General features: G+C 34.4%; 2 protein-coding genes across 2 annotated transcripts; one reads left to right on the forward strand and one right to left on the reverse strand.

Moving 5' to 3' along the window:
• Positions 1 to 284: 284 nt before the first annotated feature.
• Positions 285 to 20,815, forward strand: gtf2e2 (general transcription factor IIE, polypeptide 2, beta). The gene is given in 8 exon segments (NM_212731.1): positions 285 to 425; positions 4,542 to 4,705; positions 12,525 to 12,616; positions 13,297 to 13,404; positions 18,048 to 18,230; positions 19,978 to 20,071; positions 20,185 to 20,300; positions 20,427 to 20,815. Coding segments are annotated over 7 exon segments (876 nt in total). The 5' UTR covers positions 285 to 425; position 4,542; the 3' UTR covers positions 20,547 to 20,815.
• Positions 6,288 to 9,887, reverse strand: smim18 (small integral membrane protein 18). Its single transcript, NM_001303054.1, has 2 exons — positions 9,789 to 9,887; positions 6,288 to 7,110 (listed from the first exon to the last, which is right to left on the reverse strand). The coding sequence occupies exon 2, from the start codon at positions 7,107 to 7,109 to the stop codon at positions 6,897 to 6,899; it is 213 nt and encodes a 70-aa protein (NP_001289983.1). The 5' UTR covers position 7,110; positions 9,789 to 9,887; the 3' UTR covers positions 6,288 to 6,896.
• Positions 20,816 to 22,654: the final 1,839 nt, after the last annotated feature.

Here is a 22,654-nt window from a genome sequence, read left to right on the forward strand (position 1 = left end):
CAGAACATGCGCCTCCTACTGGAAAAGATGAGAAGAGCACACATAATTGTATTAGGATGGGTTGCGTATGGGTATAAGCTTAAAATAGACTTACCTTTTTTTAAAAATAATGTTTTTCGAGATTAATGTTTGAAAATAATCCATTAATGCTAATAAATATAAATGGGAACATCGCAACACATGTAAAACGATTTCTGACCAGCAGGTGGCAAAGGTCGTCTTTGCAAACTGCGCGACTACAAACAAAGAAGAAGAACACTTGTCTTCCGGAGGAAATACATGTAGTTGTATAGCATAGCTAGCGTTCTATGACAAGCTTTTCATTTTGCTTTGTCAGTAAGCTGATTGCGTATGATAATTGGAAATAATATTTAACATTCCTCAAAACTCTTTCTCTCGGAGAGAGAAGGCAGTGACAGATTCAGGTAACGTAATGCTCACAGTTTCTTTCTTTGTGGATGTATTGCTTCATGTTTGATGTGTTTAGGATGTTTCCAGTTGATACCATTTGTGATTTTAGACGATTAGTTAAGTTTCTAGGTGTTAGATGTTCACTGTGCAGTTCACTATGGAAGTATTAGCTGTCAATAAGTAGGCTTATAAATCTCAGTATGTTAGACGAGGCTAAACCTCCAACTGACCTCATAGATCTCAACATGAGCAATGTGCTTTAATATCTAAGTTAAATATGAGGAATAAAATTAACATCTGTCTATATGTGTGTCTATAAATGAAACACCAAATGTCCTTAAAATCTTTGAAAAGTGTTACATTTATTAGTGGAGACTGAATTAATAGCAGCCCCTGTTATCTAAACATACATGGGGGGAAAACTGATCACATAATCATTTACTGTAATCTATAGAAGTTAATAATAGTAATGATTAAGAAATATAAGGAACATATCACGTGCTATAGAGGTAAAGTCGGTTTTTTATTCGCACATTCGGACTTCCTCCTTAATATAATTTCATAAAAGTACTATTTGCAAACTCTAAATAGCGAAATCATATTAGCAGCCAATGATTATCAAAGTACATGTTCACAGTCAAATAAACAGTGTTCAAGTTTTCAAATTACACTTGCAGTTTATTTCAGACTGAATATTCAAGGTGCCGTGGTAAACAATGTAGGGAGTGTGTCACAAATTGCCACTGAATGAATGTGTAAATATAAAACCAAGTTTACCTTAATATATATGCTGTGGCTATATAATATGTTCATTTAAAAGTTATTGTTTAATTGAGCACTCATTCGTGGTTTTGTTTTCTTAGGTTTCATCAGTGGTGGAAAGACTACTGAAAAAATATACTCAAGTAAAAGTATCATTACTTGACCAAAGAAATGTAGTGCAAGTAGAGTAAAAATATCTGTTGTAAATATTAAATATGAGTAAAAAGTAGTCCTTTTAAATGTCCTCAAGAGTAGTGAGTATTACGCTGTTAAAAGCTGATGTATTTACCGGTACATGTAATTTGTAAATGTGTGTGTGTGTGTGTGTGAGAAAACATAACATTCTGTAGTGCATTTAGTGACAGTTTAACCAGTTAAATTCCATGGAAAGTGGTTTTGTTTGAAAGTGTAGAAGCTATATTTTATGCACATATGCATCACTTTGGTTTTTATTCTACTGTAAAAAAGTTATTTACACTTAATATCATCTCAAAAACATAGCAAGAATCAGATGCTTTGTTTCTAGTGAAGACTTAGAGAAACTTGTTCATGCTTTTATCAGCAGCAGGGTGGATTACTGTAATGGACTCCTCACTGGTCTTCCTAAAAAGACAGTCAGACAGTTGCAGCTCATCCAGAACGCTGCAGCCAGAATTCTAACCAGAACCAGGAAATCAGAGCACATCACACCTGTCCTCAGGTCTCTACACTGGCTGCCAGTTACATTCAGAATAGAGTTTAAAGTATTATTACTGGTCTATAAATCACTAAATGGCCTAGGACCTAAATACATCACAGATATGCTCACTGAATACAAACCTAACAGATCACTCAGATCATTAGGATCATATAAACTAGAAGTTCCAAGAGTTCAGTCAAAGCAGGGTGAATCGGCTTTTAGCCACTATGCCCCTCGCTGCTGGAATCAGCTTCCAGAAATGATCAGATGTGCTCCAACATTAGGCACATTCAAATCAAGACTGAAAACACATCTGTTTAGCTGTGCCTTTACTGAATGAGCACTGTGCTGCGTCCGACAGATTGCACTGTCGGACACAGATCATGTTTTTCTCTTCTTCTTCATTCTTTTATATCACATTTTACCTGTTTTTATGTTTTTTAATCAGTTTTATTATTTGTTTTTATTTTTATTTTTATTTTACTTGTTTCTTTTATTCTTGTTTATGTAAAGCACTTTGAATTGCCATTGTGTATGAAATGTGCTATATAAATAAACTTGCCTTGCCTTAAACATTGGTTCAATTTCATATTTTTCACAAGATTCATATATGACACAGGTACAAGTTATAGCTCAAATTAAATCTCTTGTCCGTGCTCATGAGGTTATAGCGTTCTTTTTAGTGAATTATATTCACATCAAACAGTTTTCGAATAAATCGCGGTATTTCCATGGCCCAGAAGTGAAAACAATACATTCATGATCAATAAGCAGCTCCAGATAGCACAGACAGCGGTCATCTCTTACCTTATGCTTTTTAGGGCCTTTCTCCTCTGTTTTTGAGGTGATGTGCATAAGTAATCCTTTTATATGTCCGACGTGGTCCAAACACAGTGAATTATGTTTGATCAAACAGAAGAATAGAGAAATATGAATACAATGATCGATCCCTGTGGCTTGTATAGCACCTCTCATCAGTTGGAATACAATAACTTTTTCATAGATTATGGTAAAGAGAGACATTTTTCTTTTTTTCCATGATTACAGACATGTGCAGGAACCACCAAAATTAATTTACTGCAACCTAGACCACACAGAACCTAAAAGGTACACTTTCAAATTTGAGTTTATAAAAAAAATACAAAAAGCAAATTTTTTTTTTTTTTTAGGTGTTTATTATAACACAGAAAACATTTATTACAGTTATTTTAAACACTTTTAAAGTGTTTCCTTTAAAATGACACCAAATTTTTGCATTTACACCTCTGCATGTGGATTTGGGTAGCTTTTAAATTTGGGTAGGCAAAATCCAGGCAGAAATCCCAAAATAGCACTGGAGTTTAAGTGGTTAAGGCCATTTCAGTCATCATGCATTCGGCATCTGTCATCATCTCATCAGTGACATGCAGTCTAAATATGCAGTCTCTGGGTCATTGCATGCAGAGTATATTCTTGGACACTTTTAATGCTTCTAAACAGTTTGCTTCATGTCTTGAGGTAGTTCAGTATGCATTAGACATTAATCACACTGCTAATTTTTCTAATCTCCATAGACAGGAAATAATAAAGTAGTTATTGCAGCTTGAAGAAAAGTAGTGGAGTTAAAATACCAATACAGCGCTAAAAATGTACTCAAGGAAAAGTAAAAGTTCACATTTTTAAAACTAATAAGTTAATTACAATTTCTTAAAAAAACTACTCAATTGCAGTAATTTGAGTATTGGTAATTTGTCACTATAAACCACTGGGTTTCAATAGTTCATGAATTTATCCTTTTGGTTTTCATCATGCTAGACAAACAAGCTAAGCCTGTCATAAGATATATGTGGTATAGCAGATCCTTGATTGTTTTTAATACATTGTCAGCATCATTTATGAGCAATTTCAGCGTTTTGGATCTGACATTTGCAGTAAAACACTCAAAACATACATTCACGTGGAAGGTATATGTTACCATTATATCGAAACATCCGTTTATATTTTCCAGAACAACTGACCACAGAGTTATGAAAGCAGAAAAATATCAATCTGTAAACACGTTTTGTACTTTAAATGAAGAAAATAAACGGGTTATGGATGTGACCAAAAAAGTCTGTACAGTATACAACATACTTTAGAAATTCTGTGAATTAAACTGCACAACCCAAAACAAATAATGATAATCAAAAGAATAAGAGTTGGCTCTCTGTAGAATAAAAATGAGAGATTTTAGTTTATTTAATATTTTCACATTTATGAGGAAAAAGTGTCGATATGGATGTGACATTTCTCCGTTTTAGATGAGACAGATTTGAAATTGCCACTTGTGTGACTTTGATAAATCAAATAAAATAGTTTGTAAACATTGACAGATACATTTTTGAGTTTTTCTAAAGTACTGTAAAATACTTGCTGGCACAAAAAGCTTAGAAATGTTTTCAGTATTTTGGTGAAAACTTAATTTAATTCAGGGTTGACAGTTGCATGGAATTGCTAGCATGGACTAAAATAGATATCAATTTGTATAGAGTAGTCAACATTTGAATTGTATCAAGAATGTTTTTCACAGACAAGAAAGGTCTAATTCAGTAGTTTTAGGACAATTTGTATGAAAGGTTTGGATTCGCTTCACTTGGATTTGTACTGTTGACTACGTTTAACAGTCAGACTATGTGTTTATGATTTTAACTATGTGTTATGATGTGTGCAGGATGGATCCAGCTCTGCTGAGAGAGCGAGAGCTCTTTAAAAAGAGAGCTTTGTCAACTCCTGCAGTAGAGAAAAGACCAGCAGCCTCTGAGGCCTCTGGATCCTCCAAGAAGAAAAAGAGCAAACCAGACAAAGAGTCGTCATCTTCCTCCAAAAACAACAGTGGTAAGTGAATATGTGGGTGTTTATTAAATCTTTAGAATCAACTCACTTCTCACAAAGTGCTTGGGCATAACTTTTTCTGTTTCATTAAAAAGTGCACTACTTTGTAATACTAATGTGCAAAAAAATCTGTTGTTTTATTTAACAGAATTATTATTGAGGTAATGTTGGTTTTATAATCGAACATTTCTTCAGTGACCACTTTGAATATTTGGTCTGAAATCGCATTTACGTATGATTTCAAAACAACATTAGCAGTATTTAAATGACTCTGAACAATTTTGTACTGTAATAGCCATTGTATGCTAATAAGATTTCCCTATTTAGAATTTGCAAAGAATACTTGTCTGAAACTATATTAAGGAGAAAGTCAGAATTTGCGAATTTAAAATCTTTACCCAAACAGAATTATTGCTTTTATTCAAATGCAGTCAGATATTGGATGTGTTTTTACTGTAATGATTTGTAATCACAAAACAACCACAAAACATTTCTATTTCAAATAAATGCAAACTTTCTGTTAAAAAAAATCTCTGGACAAGAAAATACGCATATGATAACGATTTACAATTTTTTAACATTATAAATTTATGATGAAAAAAGGCTATTCATTTGAACTTTTTTTGATTAAAGAATCCTAAAAGTGAGTTGTATCACAGTCAAATCTTGTCAGCACTGATAATTATAAGAATCATTATAATTGACTATAGTAGGACAACAAATCATTATATTATAATGATTTCTGAAAATGATAGCTCAAGTAATGATGATGAAAATTCAGTTTTTAATCACAAGAATAAATAAAATTTGAACCTACATTCAATAAGGAAATTATTGTTTACATTTAAAAATATTTGTTTACAGAAGACACAGGAAATGCTTAAATATTATTTACAGGATATACAAGAGTTACTTTATTTAGAAGAGATACTGCTTATTTTCTACTTTCAATATGAAAAACACTAAAAAACGTTTATTTTGTTTTCAAAAGTGAAAGTTATTTATTCGTGACTGTTGGTTTCAGGCATGTGTGTCTTAATTTAAGTTGTTCAATGTTGATGTTCAATTAGTAGTCATAGATAGTTTGTGTTTCCTTCAATTATTTTTAAATCATCAAGTGATGCACCCTTCATTCACAAATCTCTCACTTGTAATATGTGAGCATATTTACTGTACAAAACTTATCAGTGAACTATGAGGGCAAAAAAAATAAAAATAAATAAATAAAATAATCATTCATTAATCCAAATAGAGTTCAAATGTTCAATTTATCAAGATTTAAATTTTAGGCCAAATCACCCAGCCCTAATATTATGCAGGCGTATATCAGATAGATTATTGATTATTGGATTATTGATCACTCTGGCTCTCAAGATGAGTTGTCCAGAAATAATGTCATGCTTCATTTTCTTGAGTGAGGTTCAGCAGCTGCACTGCTTAATAGAGTTCAGTCTAGTTACTGTATATAATAGGAAGAACAGTGTTCAAGGACAGACCTTTATAATTTTATTGAACATTAAAACTTTTTTTAAATGTAATTTCATCAGCTTGTAATATCTTCTGTAACCTTATTGGGAACCACACATTTCTTGTGCTTGCATGATTTTTTATTATGTAATTTTAAATACACAATTTTAAGGCATTCACAAAGATGCAATAATAGGCCTTTAGTGTGCTTCTTTATATAGAACTATTTTAATACATAAGTATTCACCTATAATAAATCTGAACATAAACAAATAGAAACATTCTTTTCAATCCAGCTGTATATTTGCATCAGGTAGTCAAACCATACTGTATTTAGCTTAGGAATTCCACAATACTGATATGTAAACTGTTTTGTCATCCCACTCAATGGGATAAATTCATGTAAACACGTCTAAAAAGAAACAAAAATCAACCGTTTTATAGAGTCATCACACAGTAGCATTGGAATACTCAGACTCTATGCGGTGAAAACATTGATGTACACTCACAAGCAGATTTTTAGCCTCCATTTCTAATGCAAATCTCATCTAATATTTGAAGCCGTCGAGACACCTGTGTCGTGTATTGCCATTGGATCTAGTGGGAGTAGAATGCTTCTGTCTCTGTACATAACTGGCGTGTTTTAAGGGGCTCCGATCTGACGAAGTGCCTTTTCCACCAGTCTACTGTTTTGGTTCCTATGGAGACCTTGTCACCATGGCTACAACTAAACCACCTCGTCGTGCTGTCGGCGCAGGTCACGAACGGTTTTGGTTTTGTTGAAGCATCCACAGTCCAGCAGCTCATAGAGGAACGCCAGTGTGGCGAGGGAGAGGATGGTGAGGATGAAGAGCAGGATGATGATGAAGCAGGCCACGTTCCAGCCATCATGGAAGGGATAGATCTGCTGCATCAGAGCCGAACTGCTGGACATGTTCATACTGTGGAGAGAAAGATAAAAGCAGTCAGATATTAGAGAGGAAGGATGGAAAAATAAAGTGTGGGTACAAATAGAAAGGAAGAGAAAGAGTGATTGACAGATTGAATGGCAATTTCTACATGCTAATTTGTGTGTGTTTTTTCAGTTTTGATGGAAAAGAGGATACATTAGAGCACACTGAAAGCCACGGCTTGTATTTTTGTACTGTGTTTTAGCTGTCAGTGAGACATTTTTGGCTTTTACATTGCAAATAACTGTTTTTGAGCATCTCACAGCTTAAGTGTAGGGTTTGCAATGCACCAAATTAAATTAAACCTCGTTCAACTGTAATTTGATGCATTTCTGTCCTCCTTCTGTTACACTGCATCTTCCAATTTTTAAACATAGTCTTGCAATAATTAGAAAACACACAATTAAGATCAAGTTTAACCAAAACCAGAATAATTGTAAAGCATTTTTATAATATTGATTATTTTACTTGTTTTTAGGTCTTTTGTTTTAGCTTATTAGTCTCTTTTAAAAACATGTACATTTGATAGTAGAAAGTAATTGGTGCATATTGCTGTTGCATTAGATTCTTGTAAACAGGCTAAAATAACAATTCTTTTTTTATTTATCAGTTTTAGTTACTTTTAGGTTCCTTATATATTAGTCAGAATTATTAGATATCCTCTTATTTCTTTTATTTTGGCAAGAATAAAAGCAGATAAAATAAAAATAAATTTTTAAGGTTGGAATTATTAACCCCCTCAAGCTATATTTATTTTACAGAACAAACCATTGTTATACAATAACTTGCCTAATTATCCTAACCTACCTAATTAACCTAGTTAAGCCTTTAAATTTCACTTTAAGCTGTATAGAAGTGTCTTGAAAAATATCTAGTCAAATATTATTTACTGTCATCATGGCAAATAAATTAAGTTATTATAAATGAGTTATTAAAACTATTAAATTAGAAATAAGTTAATTTAATTATTCATTCATTCATTTATTCATTCATTCATTCATTTTCATTCAGCTTAGTCCCTTTTTTCATCAGTGACCGCCACAGCAGAATGAACCTCCAACTTGTCCAGCATATGTTTTACTCAGCGGATGCCCTTCCAGTACTGGGAAACACCAATACACTCGCATACACACACATACACTATGGTCAATTTAGTTTATTCAGCTCACCTATAGTGCATGCAGGGAAACCGGAGCACCCAGAGGAAACCCACGTCAACACGGGGAGAACATATGAACTCCACACAGAAATGGCAACTGGCCAAGCTTGGACTCGAACCAGCAACCTTATTGCTGTAAGGCGCCAGTGCTAACCATTGAGCCACTATGTCGCCCAGCATTTCAGACACCAAAATTGTAATTTCTTCTGGTCAGCTTGCTACAACAACACATGGTGGAATATTTAGTTGTAGCTGCTCAAATACTCTGGACCAGAAATGTGAATCAAATAATCTGATCAAATGCATATTTAAATACCTCTGGAAGTGGTCAAATAGGAACAAGCTTAATACATTTTAGACACGGATTATGACTTAATTTAACATCACTACTTGCTATTAGATCAACAGAAGCACACATCAATGTCAGATGTAAACAAGACCTTTTCCATGTGCTTGGGACAGACTAATCCTAATCTAGCAGGACAAATAGTATGCACACAAGAGAATTCAACTGAGATGAATCAGCTGACCTAGTTAGGTTGAGTGGAGATTCTGTGTGTTATGTAGGTTTAGAACAGACTGGAAGCTGAAGCATGACACATTGTGTTACATAGCTTCAGGCGTTCATTTCCAACATCTCTCTGATAATTTCATTATGTATATTTAATGCTTAACGTTCACTTCAATGATCTTTCAAAGGTTTACACATGTCAGCAAAGCAGGGTCTGTACACATCAGGAATGCATTTGTAGATGCAGCAATTAGGTTAACTGTAACGTGAGCCTAGTGAAAGCATTTCTCACGCGTGTCTGATTGTGCACAAACGCTTATGCAGGAATACACTTTCACTTTCAATCCAGCCATGACTCCCAGAAGGTAGCCCAAATGAGATTTAGGCTTATTTTGTAATTCACTTGATGCTGCTGCTTCATGTTTATTTTTATTCACATGTAGACCTGGTCTAGTGACCTTAGTTTAACTCTTGTAGACAACGGACTGAATCTCATCTGAAATGGACAGATGGACTCTGCCTGTCCTGGTCTCCAGAGACCCCTCCCCAAACATCTTGTAGCTAATTTTCCTTTCAAGCCTTTTTCTAATATTGGTCCTCTTCTTAAAACAGTAGCTACTAATAGACTAAATTTTCTCATTCCATTTAGTAATCTATCTGTCTATCGGTATGATGGTCTAATGATCTAGAATTGCACAGTCAGCTTCAAACTGTCTGGATCTGCCATATGTGCTTGTCTAAGTATCTGAGCAGGTATGCTTGTGACCAAGAGCTTTTATTTGAGTTAGCTTTTATATTTATGACACATTTTGTGCATTTATTATTTATCAACATTTCTATAGTGTCGCTGAATGCTTTGGTTAGGTATACTATCAGTATGAAGAGTGAATTACTAAGGAATTCTTTGAAATATATAGGAAAGTGAGGTGGTTATATGTTAGTTTGTGAGTATTTTAGTATAAGTTGCATTGCGTTGTGTGATATAAAAGCAGGACGTACCTGGGTTTAAGTGTCTGGGATGCAGGGTGATGGAGCAGCCTCTTGTTTCTCTCTGTGTTGTCTTTCTCAATGCTCACGCACTCCCTCCCTCTCTCTCTCTCTCTCTCTCTCTCACTGCCCCACCTTAATCTATAACTGTGTATTACACCGGTCGTGCTGAGTCTCTGCTTTGACGCCACTGGGTGACTGGTCTGTCTTTCAAAGCATCAGCCATCCAACCAACTGCAATGCGCCTGCTGTAAGCATTAGTACCTGCCCACTCTATGAATCATTCATGAGTCAGTGCCAAGATGCGGCTGAGACTGGCTGTGCTCCAGTTGCCAAGGGTTGAGAGCAGGCTGTGGAAGAGGAAGAGCATGAAATGCTAAAGCTATATGCGATGTAGAAAAATAAATCTTTACTGTTATAAGGAGCTTGAGATTGAGTAAACTGGTTAATAAGAGGATGAGTACTGAAAATGACATCAAATGATGACATCATTGTAATGTCTAGTTACGCCATGGATTCAATGCTCAGACTTCCTCATTTCAGAGCTTAAAAATGAAGGATTGCAAAGCATGAATAATTTGTGCATAGCAGTATATGTGCACTTAATTTTTATGTAATTTTTTTGTTTTAATTGATTTAACCTTTTTTCAATCTAAGTAAATATTATAAGGCTGGAATGGACTTCACTGCCTGTGACTTAAGACAATAGTCTTTTTAGATATGTTATGTTCATGAAATTGAGTTAAAAAAAAATAATTAATCTCCCCAAACAACAAATTGGAGAAAGGTTATACAAGGTAGGGTGTTGTTATAATGGCATTGACAAACTTGGTTGGTAAAAAAGGTGCACAACCAATAGCAACCAACAAACAGTATCTGAAATTTTCACAAGCGTAAAAGTGAAAGATTTAAGCAGTGTACTGATGCTGTGACATGTTACTTGATAGATTCACAAGACAGAAGAGTCATTATATAGAGACACGATTAATTAAAATTGGACTTTTGTGCTCAAAGCACCCGCAACTGCCTGGAGCTCATACGTGAGCATATGCTGCAGCACATGACAGCATGTGTGTGTTTTTTTGTGTGTGTGTGGTAATGTGATGTGTGCTTTCAGTGGTATAGTGTTTTTAGGAAATGCTAGATGAAACTTCAGTGTGGATGTGGATCGTTTTTGTTAAAAAATATAATTTTGAAACTAAGACGTATTAGTGTAAAAAGGGCCGTGTGTATTTTTTGCAAGGTGGTTGCTGCTGCGATGGGGGCAGGGCCGAGGATCGCGATGCTGGCTAAGCATCGTGATGTCTATCGGCCATCAGCGATAAAGGATGGCATCGTCTATTGACCCAACCCTAATTCGAGGTCTGCACTCTACTGTTCTGTAAAATTGTGAAAGTATTAAAAATAAATAAATTAATAACCTCACAAATACAACCTAAGTTTAGAATATGGAACTTAAATTGAACTTTGTTAGAATTGTACACTCTGCATCATCCACAACAACCAAAAAGTGCTCTTTTTTTAATAATATACGAAAACTAATAGTATTTAGTCACTTTACAGTTAGTTAATGATATGTAATGCATCTATCTACTATCATATTTAAAGAATAAACAGTGCTTGTACAGCATTTATAAAGTTAAGTTGTGCTTGTTAATTAACATTAGTTATTGCACTAGACTAGTTAACAAGAACTAACAATGAACAACTGTAATTTCGTTAATGCTTACAAAGATGAATAAATACTGTAATTTTGTTCATGTTTGTAAAAATAACATTAACAAATGGAGCTTTGTTGTAAAATTTAGCCATAACACATAATGATAATACATGACGATAATAATACATAATCATTCATGAATAATACATGACTTTTATATGTGTCTGAAATTGCCTGCAACTGCTGCTTTGTTGTTGCATCGTGACAAGGCATGCATGCAGATGATGTGGTGTATAAACGAGCACACCAGAATGTACGCTTTAGAGGAAATGTGTAGAAGGCTAGAAGATTTGGAGAGTCGAAATATAAATGAGCCTTAAAACCTATCAATATTTTAAGCAAATTATGAATTTAGCATATTCTTTTTGATCGATTTCTTGATTAATTTACATGCATTGTTACATCATTCATTCATTCATTTTCTTATCTGCTTAGTCCCTTTATTAATCTGGGGTTGCTACAGCGGAATTAATCGTCAACTTATCCAGAACATGTTTTACGGAGCGGATGCCCTTCCAGCTGCAATCAATCACTATGAAACACATACACACTTATTCGCACACATACATACACTTTGGACAATTTAGCTTACCCAATTCACCGGTACCGCATATCTTTGTACTGTGGGGGAAACCAGAGCACCTGGAGGAAACCACACAAAAACAAGGAGAACATGCAAACTCCACACAGAATTGCCAACTGACCCAGCCAAGGCTCGAACCAGCGACCTTCTTGCTGTGAGGCGACAGCACTACCTACTGTGCCACTGCGTCGCCTTGTATTGTTACATCCATAATAGATTTATATTAACCTAGAAAAATGGTAATTAATTAATAATAAATTATAAAAGCACAGCCATGTTATTGTCAAATATATTTTATCATTTTTATTTAACAAAATAACAATAATATTGTGATGGAGTTCAAGAGGACTGGTTAAAGTAATTCCATGTTAACTGCCTTTTAGATTCAGCACTTAGTCTTTATGGTCTCTTATCTCTTCTTGTCTTTTTACCTTTAATCTTTCAGATCCCAGCAATGGCTCATTCAATCTCAAAGCACTTTCTGGAAGTTCAGGATACAAATTTGGTGTTTTGGCTCGAATTGTCAACTACATGAAGGTAATACAAACAATGTACATATTTTCTGGCATTTCAGCAAGCAAAGATTTGCTGTGGTGTTTGTCATTTATGTTGTTTTTTTGCTAGGTTTTGATTGTTTTCCTTCGCTCATAAATGCAGATTTGTATTTGAGTAGACAATGTTTTATTTTACTTAAAAAAAAATAAAATGAAAAAATGTTTCTGCAACACAGAATACAATTTCCAGAGAAAGACCCAAGGGAATGAAATTATCATGAGCTGAGCAATCCTCACTGTCAATAAAACATATGCTCCTTCCTTAAAATATCATGGGAAATATTATATAATATCTCTGAGCACATCTATTGGCAGTCACAGCAATCCTGTGATCTGTCATGAGTTTTTTTTTTAATTTCTAAAGGTTTACATGTTGTGTGCTTGGAAAAACAGTACCTCTCCTTGCTCTCTGAACTTGCTCTCTGTTTTTTTCCTAACTATATAAATATTCTGTGAAAATTCACACTACTAAAACACATCGTCATTTTACACTTGTTTAATATTATCGTAAGCAGGGTGTCTGTCTTTTTTTGTGTGTGTCAGGCTTGGCAGTTCCTCAGTATAATGAAGTACTCTTTCTAACATGACAGTAATTAAAGGCTGTCAAGCTGTAATCCACAGTTGTAGATCTAGATGTGACACATCTTTGTCTTTCTCTCTCAGACGAGGCACCAGCGAGGTGATACTCATCCTCTGACTTTAGAGGAAATTCTGGATGAGACCAAGCTACTGGACATTGGCATGAAGCAGAAACAATGGCTGATGAGTGAGGTGTGTGCGTGCGCAGAAACATAGCATTCAATTTAATAGTAACTTTGTTTAGGTTAGTCATGTGCATAAAACCTACCCAAACCATCTTCATTTGAAGTTTCCGCACGGCTTTTCATCACTCTCAGCAAGTGTTAGTGGTGTGCTTTGATTATCCTCTTTGATAATGTCATAATTGTTGCTTTAGTGCTGTATGAGCCTATATTTAGCAATGCAAATTCAAACAAACATGATTATTGAGTTGAAAAGCTATTAGAATGCTTATATTAATTGTCTGTATTACATTTATGAAACAAAAAAAACTTATGATTTTTAGAAGAAATGATGGAGGTAAGTAATATCACGCTTTTTATTTGCAAACTATCAGCATGTGAGTTAGATAACTGGTGTATTTATTTTATGAAGTTCAACAAAATAATCATTAATAATATAATTATTATCAAAGTCAGGGGTGCCTCATCTCGCAGACAAAAGAGAGAAGTGGGGGTAATACATTTTTAGATGCAATGTTGTATTTTTTCTTGTCTCCAACAAAAATAGTTCCAAATAAAGCTGCGTCTGCTACATTTTTTGCATCCCAGAGCTACGCTGAAGTGATTTTCTGAATAAATGAGCTTTTAAATAAATCGATTGAGCCAGTGATTCAAATGTCTTTAAGACGGTCACTCTTTCGTTTTTAAATAGATCAGGTGCATTTAATAGGATAGTTCACACTACTTAAAATTGTTATTATTTACTTGCGTTTCTGCAGTAAACACATAAGAAGATATTCTGAAGAAAGCTGGATACCGGGAACCATTGACCTCCATACTATTTGTTTAACCTAATATGAAAGTCGGTGGTTACAGCTTTTCAGCTTTCTTCAAATGACCTTTTTTTGTGTTGAAAAGAATAAAGGAAATCATAAAGGGTTAGAACCACTTGAGGGTTACAGTGAGTATGTTTTCATTTTTAGTCAACTGTTCCTTTAAATAAATTGTTTGAATTGATAATTTTGCATATAGCCTATTAAGATAGTGTCGCGGCAAAATCCCCTCCATAGTTACAATTACATTACATTACAGGGACTTGCCACCTTGGTGGCTTTACTGTCATATTGATTTATCCAGGGTTCCGATCCTTCTTGAAAATACTTGAACTTACTTGAATTTCATACATATGGATTCAAGTTCTGGTAAGTGCTTAAAAGCAAACATATGTTCTTGAAGGTACTTTAATTTAATTTGAAATATAGTTTGATTATGGTTTTTATTTCAACAAATGTACTTAATTGTCAAAGATAGAACTAAAAAACTTAAAATAGAACTTAAAAACCTTAATTTAAAATTTTGTAAAATAAGATTTGACAAATAAATCGTTTTTTCATCAATATTTCAGAAACCACATTGGAATATTACCAGTGTTGAATTGAACAAATGTTATTAAAGTATTTTGAACATTACTTTTTTTTTTCTTTGACATTTATAACGTAAATATAAAGTGTAAGTGAAATGTTAAGTACAGGGGTCTGTTCTTCCTAGGTGGATTACTCAGTTAGCTGGATTTGGACATTGATGATTTGACATGATCCAGGATCGTTTAGTTCTTTAAAACTTATCTAAGAGTTGTTGTCATAGCAACAGTTGTGGTAGCTCAAACCTGGTCGGGAGCAGGCTCATTCATGTAAACAGGATTACATCGGGTCATTTCAAGATAATACTTACTGAAAGTATGGACCAAATGCTGATGTTTTCTTACAGTAGTTATATACACTTGGCAAAATAGTAAATATAATTTATATATATATATATATATATATATATATATATATATATATATATATATATATATATATATATATATATATATATATATATATATATAAAGCAAAAAAATATATATTAACAAAACTTATGCAATCTGCACTCCGAAATAAAGTACAAAGCCTGCCAGGTTCAAAGAGAAAATGTATTGATTTGGACTTTTTAGTTACAAACGCATACATGCACAATATTCAACTTTTTAAAAAACGGATAATAATTTATGCAGTCATGCATGTGTTTTGGCCGCTAATAAACCAGTGATTTGATGCTTCGCAAAAGTTGCAGACACCTTTACCGATACAAAAATGCTTTTTTGATGCAAATTTAATTTATACAGTTATTCCTTATGCCGATTAAAAAAAAACTTGAGTAGGCCTAGGCTACTATAAAAAATAAAATCTTCTCTAAATGTAGAACTAAATACATTGATACCCATTGAAATACATAATGAATACTCCTGACTAGGGATGGGAAGATTAACCGATATGTATCAATACGCGGTCATGCGCGTGCACAATGCGAGTGCATCGGTAGAGCAGCAGAGGATGTATGAAATTTGGAAGCAAATCGAGATGCATCGGTTTTTGCGAGATGCATCGGTTTTTCCAAGATACAACTTGTCTTTTTAATGTAGAATGTGTTTTTTGTTTATTAACAAGTGTTGTCAACCTGTTTTGGCACATAATTTAATCGACCTACATAAAGTATGCCTTAGCAACGGACTTGCAGATGTGTACACTTACACTACAGCTCTAAGCTAAACAAACATGTTGGACGCCGAGACAATTTATTCTCCCCACTGAGTTTTAAATCTAAAGTATGGCAACATTATGGATCTTACAAAAAAGATGGATGACTTGACAAGACAGATGCAATTTGCAAAATGTGCTGCTCATCTGTAAAATACACGGGCAGTACGACTAATCTGATATCTCACTTGAAGCAGTGCCACGGTGTTGTTGTGGAAGTATCTTCTAGTGTTCCTGCATCCCCTGCTTCCTGCTGTGATTCACCTGTAGCTACCAGCTCCAAAAGTGGTGAGAAAAACATTGAAAGTTTTTTTCTATGCCCCGGTTGCTAACAGTTCCGCGTGCTCTATGGCAATAACGGATGCTATTGCATTGTTCATCTGCAAAGACATTCAGCCTTACAGTGTCACGGAGAACGAAAGTTTTAAACACCTCCTCCTTTTAATTTTTATTTAATTTTATTTTTATTACCCTGTTGTTTACATTGACATTCATGTTTCAAAGCAGCATAACACTGCTAGTTCACGACCTTAAGTTTTGAATATTAAGTGGAAAAAATTGTCTTTGTTAAACTTGTTTTCATAGTTGAAAAGTTAAATCACAATTCGTGTTGTGCAATGGTAAACCTTTATGTTGAAAGAGTGCAAATATATATATATATATATATATATATATATATATATATATATATATATATATATATATATATATATGTGTATATGTATATATATATATATGTGTATATGTATTGCACTTATACATTCTGTTTATCTTGGAAATACTTAAATAATATGTTCCATATGTTCTAAAATGGCCCTCTACTGTAAACCGACACTCGGGCTCTGAGAGAAAAGCCAGTTTGTAAAAAAAGTCTTGGTTTTATTGGTTAATAAATAATTAAAGTCATTCAATGGCACAGCATCCTCTTTCACATCATCACATAAACTTGATCTAATTAATTACTGCTGAATTATCACATTGTATTGTGATATGGGTGTGAATCGTATCGTATTGCATCACAATATGTCACAAATTTATCGTTAATGTATCGGATCGTATTCTTTGTATCGAGATGCGTATCGGATCGGCATTATAGCTTAGATGCCCAACCCTACTCCTGATACATGAAAGTGTAAAGCCTGCAGCTTATAACAAATGTGGAAAGTAATTTGCGCATCATATTTAACAAACCGTTTACTGCTAATTTGATGTCATTTTACTCAAATGGATAATTAGATGATTTCATTACGCTGCTGTGCTGTCAGCCAATTGTTGCATTGCTGATCATGATTTCAGGAATCGATAGATCTGTCCTTAACAACACACGCAGCGATCTCAGATCAGTTCATCCAGACATTTTAATCTGATTTGCGAACTTGTTTGAAGAACCAAATTAGCCAGAGATCAGTTATCAAGATTAAAAGATCCAGGATCTGCCAAATCATCTTAGATCATTTAAGCGAGGTACAAAGAACAGACCCTAGGACTTTCATGGCACTACAAATACTGGGGTATGAATTACAAGTGTTCTTTATCAAAATAAGGGTGCTTTAAAAAGTCATTGAAAGTCTTTGAATCTGCAGTTAATGAAAGTGTGGGAACCCTGTTTATTATTTTATCTATGATAGGCCTTAACAGCATAACAACAAACTCAACAAAATATTTTAAATTATTATTGTTCAAAATACAAAAAAATCCCTAAAAAATTAATATTTATATTTTTCTGTGTTCATAACGCACACCACTAGCAAACATACAGCTGTCTGTAAAAACATCTGACTTTACAGATATTGCTGTATGTAAAATTGAAAATGTATGTAAATTTTTTTTTCTTTTAAAATATATTTATAAGGCCACAAAGAGTATGGGATAGCTATGTTCCTGTGGTTTTAAATTATTATTTTTATGTTTATGTTTTTTTATTCCAGAATATTATTATAATTATATAATACTTGGATTTATATGCTGCAGAATACTTTTATTGACCAATGTTCCAACAAGCAATGTAATGACACGCAATATATGTTTTCAAGGGCAAGATCGACATTCGAACAAGAATTCAGCATGTAACCTTTCCCTCTCTCCTTCCCTCCAGGCATTAGCAAGTAATCCTAAGATTGATGTGCGGGAAGGGAAATATGCCTTTAAACCCAAGTATCATCTGAAGGATAAGAAAGCTCTGCTTAGACTTCTGGACAAACACGATCAGCTTGGTCTCGGAGGAGTGTTACTGGATGATGTTGAAGAGGGGCTACCCAATGCAGCCAAGGCTATTAAAGTAATACACCATCATGCTGTCACTCATTAGTAACAAAACAAAAAAAAACATTTACTAAACCGTACATTTAAAGGGGACCTGATATGCCCCTTTTTACAAGATATAAAAGAAGTCTCTGATGTCCCTAGAGTGTATATGCAAAGTTTTGGCATCTTATAACCCATGAATAATTTTTTTAGTTCTTTGAAACTGCTCCTTTTAGCCTTTGATCCAAACAGTGCTTTTATGGTGACTGTCTCTTTAAAATCAAATGAGTATGTACTCCCAGCCCTCCTTTCAAAAGAGTGCAGAGCTACAGACAACCATCACCATTCCATCATTAGTGACTGCATCTCACTTAAAACTGTTTATGCTAATAATGGAGAGATTGTCACTAATGGGCGGGGCTTTCCCCCTCTGATGTACAAAGGAAGAATGTCAGACAGTGTTTCTGCAGACTGCTTTTATGAAGTGTGATTAAAATGAAATTAATTAATGATTTTGTACAGTTGAAATCTGGCTATATTCCCACCTTGTTTCCACACAATTTTGTTTAACTCCTTATAAAAGTGATTTTTGCGCATTAGGTCCTCTTTAAAGAGCCCCTATTATGGGTTTTTGACAATGACCTTCCATGTAGTGTGTAACACAGCTCTAAGTGAAGTGAAATATCCAGTTATGGCTTAAATCTGAAAGTGCTCCGTGTTTAAAACAATTGATGCATTTATAAAAGAGTCGATACGAGACTTATGCCCCGCCCAATTATTGCATGCGCAAACCCAGGAACATTTAATGTAAATTTGACCCTTTTTAATGTGTAGTAGAGGCTCTTTAAATTACCAAGTACACAAAAAAGGGCTCTGAGCCCAGGAAAACTATAGATTTTTTTGATACCAAAAGTCTTTGAAATATTAAGATCATGTTTCATGAAGACATTTTGTCTACTGTAAATGTAAAAGTACCCTACTGTAAATGATTAGTAATTTGCAAAACTAAGACTTGAATTTGGATCATGTTAGAGTGGTTTTGTAGTCCAGGATCATGCATGTATTGTAGTATATATTTATTTATGTATATACACAAAAGTTGGTTCTGTCAACAAGAATGGTGTGAAGTAGCCTTTTTTTTGCTTTGGCTATAATTATTAGAAATATAAATAATACAGCTAAACTGTATTGTAATTATTGAAAAAATATTGCCATCTTAAGTGACCACTTGTAGTCACGGACCACTAAAAGACACAATAATACCATGTGGAAACCTGATCCATACCCTTTTATTTATTTGTTCAGGTAATTTTCTTTTTTTTTCAGCATTAGAAAACAACATAAATGTCATTCACTTTGACAGTAGTTTATATAATCATTTCAAAAAGAATGATTTCATGACATTAAATTAGGATCACATTGCAGCTCTAAAAAGCTTATTAATTGTGAATTTAATTAATTGTGATGTATATACACCTTGTTTAAAATGAAAATAACAAGGCTTTGATTGCAAAAAATACAGTTATTTATTTTAATTTGTTCATTTTTTTTAGAAACTCTCATAAATGTCATTCAGTGTAACATGTTTATATACTAAAAAAACCTTTTCATCAAGAATAATTCCTGCACATATTAAATTAGGATCTGATTGCAGCCACATTAGTAGAAATGCTAATCAATTGACATTTTAGATATTTTTATATATCATAAATGTTTGAGATGGAAACACAAGGCTTTAATAGCATGAAATACTCTAATTTGTTTTAATTGGTTTTGTTCAGGCGCTCGGGGATCAGATTATATTTGTGACTAGACCAGATAAGAAGAAGATTCTATTCTACAATGACAAGCACTGTCAGTTTGTCGTGGATGAAGGTATGTGACTCTCATCACAATTCAAAGCTGGTTCATTTTTGTCCATTACTGTTTGTTGAAAGAAGAGTTCCTGCGATGTTCTGTTGGGATATCAGTGTCTTTTTATTTTCCAGAGTTTCAGAAGCTGTGGCGGAGTGTTCCTGTTGATTCCATAGATGAGGAGAAGATCGAAGAGTACCTGAAGAAACAGGGCATCTCATCAATGCAGGAGACTGGACCAAAGAAAATGGTACGATTTGTCTCTCAAACACATAGAAATCAACATTTACACACAGAAAATCAAACACACTCTTCAGACTGGCTATTACGTGCATGTTTGTGTGAGGTTGATGTGATTTGTGATTGGCTGTCACAGACACCAATTCAGAAGAGGAAGAAACCTGGAACCCAGAGAAAGAGACGCTATAAGACTCACAATGACCATCTGAATGGAGTGCTGGAGGACTACTTCGATGGAGTTCCCTCAAAGAAGTGACACACACAGCTGTAAAAAGCTCAGAGTGATGAGACTGATATCTGTGATGTTTGTATATCTGTTCTGATAACGTCTTATTGTCAACCATAAAGATATGCAGACATACACATACACAACTTTAGAACTGTTCTGAGTTGGCACAAATGTGAACAGACTGTAAATATTTCCTTTCCAACATTACGTTTTACTTTTTGCTAGTGCTTTAAAAATGGACTTTTGAGCTCTTCTTTTTTTAGGTTTAAAGATTAAACAAGAGCAATCAAACCACATCTGTTGTTTCTTTTTTGAGTTTATTAATGATGTATTTAAAAAAAATACCTTTATAAGGCCCTATCATACACCCGGTGCAATACACTAAGGGTGCTTTCACACTAGCACTTTTGGTCTGCACCCGGTTTTGTTTGACATCAGAGTATGGTACGTTTAGCTAGTGTGAACGTTGTCTTCTAAATTCAAGTGGGCACAACAAACCGTACCCAAGTCCACCTGAAGGAGGTGGTCTGGGGTACCAAATAAGGGAACTGAACTTCCAACTTTACAACAAACTTTAGTTTTCATAATGTTTATTAGTGTGTGGATGTCTGTGTTAGAGATCTGCATGGGACTAAATTTTGTATCCTGCTTCCACCAGGTTTTAGTCAGAACCCCACCGCTCCCACTTATATTCAGCATTTGTTGTCCTGCAGCCCGACCCACCCCGTTTAACAACACATATAATAGATAAGTATAAACACACACACACAGACAGCATCACACTCTCTCTCATTCACACACATAGACAGCACAAAGCTCTCTCTCTCTTATTCACACACACACACACACACACACACACACACACACACACACACACACAGACAGCACAAAGCTCTCTCTCTCTTATTCACACACACACACACACACAGACAGCACCAAGCTCTCTCTCTCATTCACACACACAGACAGCAACAATCAAGCTAAACAGCATTTTTTGCGGCAGATAGATGCAAGTGGTTTTCTGTATTTTGGTTTTGGTAACAAAAGCAAAAGATTCAGTAAAAGCAGAATGACCATTTTGCTCTTTGCTTACATGGCTGTCACCTAGCAACAGCTGTACACGCCACCGCAGCTTAATGACGAAACCATACCAGGGTTCAGAAGGAAAAAAACGGTGTGAACACAAACCAGCCAAGAAGGTGGCAAGGGGAGATTATCGAACTCTGGTTCAGTCCAGGCAACTGAACCACGTGTGAAAGCACCCTAAGTGTTTTTGGGTAGTTTCAAGCCAGTGCAGGTATCTTTTGCTCCTTTAGGGTTGTCCTCAGTGCTTGTATTCATTGCTTATTAGACTCACAGGGATGTGCAGGAGCCCAGTATTATCTTCAAATATGAAAAATTAAGTGATTAAAATGTCACGAGCAGATTCTTTTCCTCGCTAGTGAAGTGTTCAGTTTTGCCAGTTACAAAGTACTCGCTCTTAAAGATAATGGGAGAAGAGACTCTGATGGATTTAATGCCCAAAACACACCCATGAGAATAAGGACAACACTATTAGACTGTGTTGGATGCACTATACTTAAATAGCAAAAGTGGATTCGGACACCCCTTAAGTGCATTTGCACTGTGTGCTTTAAATCATGTGCATATATGATTATAATACAGCCCTATATGTCATAGATGAAATGGTTTTAATATTAAAAGTGTAATGAGAATTTTTTTTCTGAACAAAAAAATGACTGTTATAATGTCATTATTATGATATCCAGAAGACACCCACTTAATATAGTTTAGTGACAGTTAATATACCGAAACATATTGTCAAGCATGTTTAGAACAAGAATATTTGATGGTTTATTAAGACTCCTATTTAAGGATCTGACTATAATCATTTATGATTTTTTTCTCTGTCTCTCTGTATTTGATTAGCAGTCGTTCTCTTGCAATTTTATCTACAAGCATGTTTCCTCAATTATTACAAATGATACAACTGAAATGCAGAGCACTAATGTTTTATCTTCTAAGCACAACTACATTGAAGTTATATTTAGAAAATCTCCATAATCTAACATTATAATAATAATCATTCAGTTTTACTTGTATGTTCTGTTCAGTGGCATAATTGATTCATCAAC

The sequence above is a fragment of the Danio rerio genome, chromosome 1 (assembly GCF_049306965.1).
Source record: "Danio rerio strain Tuebingen ecotype United States chromosome 1, GRCz12tu, whole genome shotgun sequence".
Taxonomy (NCBI): domain Eukaryota; kingdom Metazoa; phylum Chordata; class Actinopteri; order Cypriniformes; family Danionidae; genus Danio; species Danio rerio.